We start from the raw sequence: 4,674 nt of genomic DNA, 5'->3' as shown, positions 1-4,674 counted from the left end.
CAGTCCCTAATGACACGTTGCGCATGCCAGTATTGTCCTTAAGCCAGGTGCGTAATTTTTTCTACAGTATAATTACGCAAGCCGTGCACATACTGCGTTGTACGACTGTAGAACAACCGTCGGCTTGACGACTCAACGCCGTCTGCAGTCTATGGCAAATGTGCGGATTGTCATTAAATACGATTCGTCGTTCAACATGGAATCACATTTAACAGTAACAATATTATTTACTACATATATACATATGTATATATATATAGGCTATAAATATAATATATATATACATATATATACATACTAGACGGCAGCATCGGATAAGATGGTAAATTATCGCTGTTATTTTTGTGTAATCAATTCTAATATAACTATATTGTGATAAAATACAGTATTATCTTATCTAAAATCTCAATAGCAAGGCGTATCTCTTATCGATGCCACTTTGCCATCGCTTTCAGGAATTGTGATTTGTACAATCGTAGCATCTGTTTATACCGTAATTGTTTTATAAACAGCATTTATTAAGATAGATGTGTATAAGAGACAGTCATTATCATTATCATTGGAATTATTAAGAAAAGGGACTAGTGGGTTGAATCCACGCTTCTAGCAAATTAAGTAATCTGTGTTTAAAAATTTACTTTTTTTTAAGAAATGGAGTTACAACTCAAAAGTCGGTGCTTCCTTTAACCAGTTGAAATTTATCTCGTCAACAAGATGTTATAAAACACACTGAAGATGATAGTTTCTCTGAGAATTTCAAGATACCATGTTTTCATTCACTCTGTTAATTGTACTCTTTGTTGATGAAAACATTACATGTTCTCAAATCTGTTTCATTCGATCTTTCCGCTAAGCCTCGCCTCTTGGATATTATTGCTAAGGTCCCACAAGAAAATAGCGTAACTGTACGTGAACAGTTGCGTTTTTGGGGACAACACATGCGTTTGTTGAACACGAGCGTATCCCTGGCACTGTTCTGATTGGTCAGTTTTTAAGTTTGATTGGCACTCCGAAAGATCCATTTTTTGGATAATAAGTTTTATATAGTATTCTGATGTCGGTGTATTCATACGTACCTCAAAACACTCAGATATTATTGGAAAGTTCCAATTATGATAAATTTAGATCTAATAAAAAATTACTCAGTCTTAAGTTGGTTTCAAAAATAATGTCCGTGAAGACAATAGATTGAAGTCGCCAATGGAGAAAATAATTATAAAACAGATTTTCTTTGAATGAGCATGTTTCTTAAGATGACGTCATGTGAATGTTTATCAATTCTACTTTTGTATTTATTTCGTATATAACCAAGTTCATTGCATTATTTATATACTTTTAAACCTTATCGAATTGTATAATTTCTTTTTAAATACCGTACCTTTAAGTAATAATTTGTTGTAAATATAATTATATTAAGCTCTCTAAATTAACATTAGTTTATATAGGTGAGTACTTTTGAACATTTTGAAAGCGAGTTATGGCCCAAAAGAACATTTCTAATGTGTGTGTTGCCAATAACAGGAAGTTTTCGCAAGCTTACGAAAACGATAACGAATACGGTTACGTCATCAATTTTTTAGCCAACCCCTCCTCTACAGTAGCATAATTATGCAATTCAATGGATGAAGGATCATATTTATATTGTCAAGAATGTTGTAGGCACGAATAACGATAATGATAATGACGTATTCGTTATCGTTTTCTTAAGGTTGTGAAATCTCCCTAATGACACGTTGCGCATGCCAGTATTGTCCTTAAGCCAGGTGCGTAATTTTTTCTACAGTATAATTACGCAAGCCGTGCACATACTGCGTTGTACGACTGTAGAACAACCGTCGGCTTGACGACTCAACGCCGTCTGCAGTCTATGGCAAATGTGCGGATTGTCATTAAATACGATTCGTCGTTCAACATGGAATCACATTTAACAGTAACAATATTATTTACTACATATATACATATGTATATATATATAGGCTATAAATATAATATATATATACATATATATACATACTAGACGGCAGCATCGGATAAGATGGTAAATTATCGCTGTTATTTTTGTGTAATCAATTCTAATATAACTATATTGTGATAAAATACAGTATTATCTTATCTAAAATCTCAATAGCAAGGCGTATCTCTTATCGATGCCACTTTGCCATCGCTTTCAGGAATTGTGATTTGTACAATCGTAGCATCTGTTTATACCGTAATTGTTTTATAAACAGCATTTATTAAGATTTATATCGATGAACATTTTTACTAATTTTTGTGTTAAGTTTAGTAATAAAAGTTAACAAATACAATAAAGAACATTGTATTGTTGTTATTGTAACAAGCATTATTAATCAACCAGCGTTAATTGAGCTCTATAAGGACAGCATTACATGCATTCATTTTTTATGAGTAAATCTATTTCCCTTTTTATCTTCATTTTTCATTTGTTTTTCCTCTTTCATTTTGTTTCCTTTTTCTCTATTTTCTATTTTGATCCTTTTTCTGTTTTTGTTTCCACTTTTTTTCTTTTCCTTTCCATTTCATTTAATTTTAATTTATCTTTTTCTGTTCCATTTCCTTTTCTTTCTTCCTACTTGTGAGAACATAGCCAAAATTGCTATGAAAAGTGGAAATATTTTTGAGTTTAAAAGGCTCAGAAATAAAGTCAACGAAAAGACGAAGAGACTTGAGCAAATAATACTACAAGAAAGCGATTGTCCAGCTCTGTCAAGTTGACAGGAGAACTACGACGACTAAAGTTTTAACCTAAATCTTCCAGTCGGTCACGGAAAATGTGTAACTATAGTATTTTAATAAATACAATTTTATGCCTCGTCGTCGGTGAATAAGTTTATCATTATCCCCCGAAGACATTCATACATAATTATTAACATTTAAGTTCAACAGGTATTTTGGTCCCATAATGTCCTAATATTGATTTCAAACGAGATACTATCGTTCCAACTACATTTCATGTTAATATTGACAATTATCATATATGATGACCGAAAATGATCGTTGCTCATAATAATAATGTGTTCTTTTCTTTTCATGTTACTTAATAATTTCTTGATCTTTCCTACTAATGTCACTTTGACCGAAAACATTCGTTGTTCTAATGCTTTTATTCACATCCAACGCCAAGTATATTCGCCACATACAAGGGATCGATGCCTTATATTTCTCTTTTTGAGCCATAGAGAATGGAGTAGATTTTAATCGTGAGAGATAAGTCCTGCTGTGACAAGGATTGAACCAGGACTCTTGGTTTAGAAGGCAAGCATTTAACCACTATGCTATTCAACTCCATACCCACCACTTACACTTATTGGAGAAATAAACTCCTCTGAGAATTATTTTGGTTTCATAGGCCTATATTTGACTATGCAATATCTTGAAATTTAGGAAAGAACAATCGCATAAAATCTATTTATAATACAATAACAAATGTAAACAATAAGTTTCTCATACGCCCTCTTTATAGTATCGAATGTTCTGCCAAAAAAAAAAGTGAAAACAACAATGGAGCAAACTTGCGGAAATTAAGGTTTGCTTGTCAATATTTGAAAGAGAGGGAGACAAAAGAACCATGCTACCGTGAGTTTATCATAATAGACCATTTAACGCCATTTGAAGGCAAGCTTGGAAGTATACCCAAGATAGGATCATGATTCAGATCCGTTAAGGACTCATTCATCCCAACTTACTACATCACTGGGGTTTCGAAGAACATTCTCTCTCCTTGAGAAGCTAACCTAAAATGCTAAAGTTGGTAGCAATATTTGCCGCCTTGGCTGTCAGCTGCCGAGGTAAGCATGACTTTCTAATTAAGTATTTTATCTGAAAGAGATCTGTGATTGTCACTATATTGTTGGCATGGACGTAGTTTCTCCTACTGTATAATCATTAGTCTCCCCCTAGTTGTCTATTTTATTTTCCTTCGAATACATTAATGTGTGATGTTTTTTAGACGATAGAAGCACCTCAATCGAAACGTCGAGACATTCTCAACCACCAACAGTTCTTTTCAGAACTATCTACTTGGTGGTATTTACAGTATTACATAGGCTCATATGCCTGCGTATTATAATGCAGCAAGATAATACGAACGCCGGTTTGAATGGGTTTAATCAGGCTGTCTTGAATAATTACTTGAGCCCCACCAGCTATTAGATTCAGTAAAATACCACCGGCCCACAAAAGAGACCTCGATACAAGTAGCAAGAGACAGACATATATGAAATATTCTAGAAAAGAGATGTCCTGTAAAGAACTACAAGATCCTATAGCCTGATTGAAGTTCGTTATATTGTACATCTCTTTTACACTCATTTTTACCTTTTTAAAATATTTTATGGATTACTGTATTGCAAGATTTATTTTGCTCATGTTTTTTATTGTCTAAGAAAGGAAGGGATAAAGATTAGTACGGTATTATTTTGGGAGGAAAGAGGAAGAGTACTCGATATTTTTGTTTGGAAATAAAAGGGTTAAGTACAGTATATTACTAAAAATTGCGATGGAGAGAAGAAGGAATAACTTTAATATTGTTTAGATTAAAGGCATTTTTTTTATAGTAGATGTTCGCTCTTGATACATTGTCTTTGTATTCTACGGACGCACTTTATCTTATAATAGTGTGTCACTGTTATAAAAGCGTACTGTACGGCAATATAA

At 33.1% G+C, this 4,674-nt stretch overlaps 2 protein-coding genes across 2 annotated transcripts in view; both read left to right on the top strand.

Moving 5' to 3' along the window:
- LOC117101631 (neurogenic locus notch homolog protein 1-like) overlaps positions 1–2,313 on the top strand; it is a 34,555-nt gene extending 32,242 nt beyond the window's left edge. Inside the window, exon 31 of the mRNA XM_033241635.1 lies at positions 650–2,313. Within this exon, the coding sequence (XP_033097526.1) occupies positions 650–687 (38 nt within the window). The 3' untranslated portion in view covers positions 688–2,313. The remainder of the gene's footprint in view (positions 1–649) is intronic.
- Positions 2,314–3,607: 1,294 nt separating this feature from the next.
- The window catches only part of LOC117101655 (fibropellin-1-like), a 26,102-nt gene continuing 25,035 nt past the window's right edge, over positions 3,608–4,674 (top strand). The window contains exon 1 of the mRNA XM_033241689.1: positions 3,608–3,806. Coding sequence (XP_033097580.1) covers positions 3,758–3,806 — 49 coding nt within the window. The 5' untranslated portion in view covers positions 3,608–3,757. The remainder of the gene's footprint in view (positions 3,807–4,674) is intronic.

This window comes from Anneissia japonica, unplaced genomic scaffold, assembly GCF_011630105.1.
Source record: "Anneissia japonica isolate Jap-2015-1 unplaced genomic scaffold, ASM1163010v1 scaffold1696_len571195_cov180, whole genome shotgun sequence".
NCBI lineage: Eukaryota > Metazoa > Echinodermata > Crinoidea > Comatulida > Comatulidae > Anneissia > Anneissia japonica.
The sequence above is the reverse complement of the archived record's forward strand: the minus strand, read 5'-3'. Positions and strand labels throughout refer to the sequence as shown.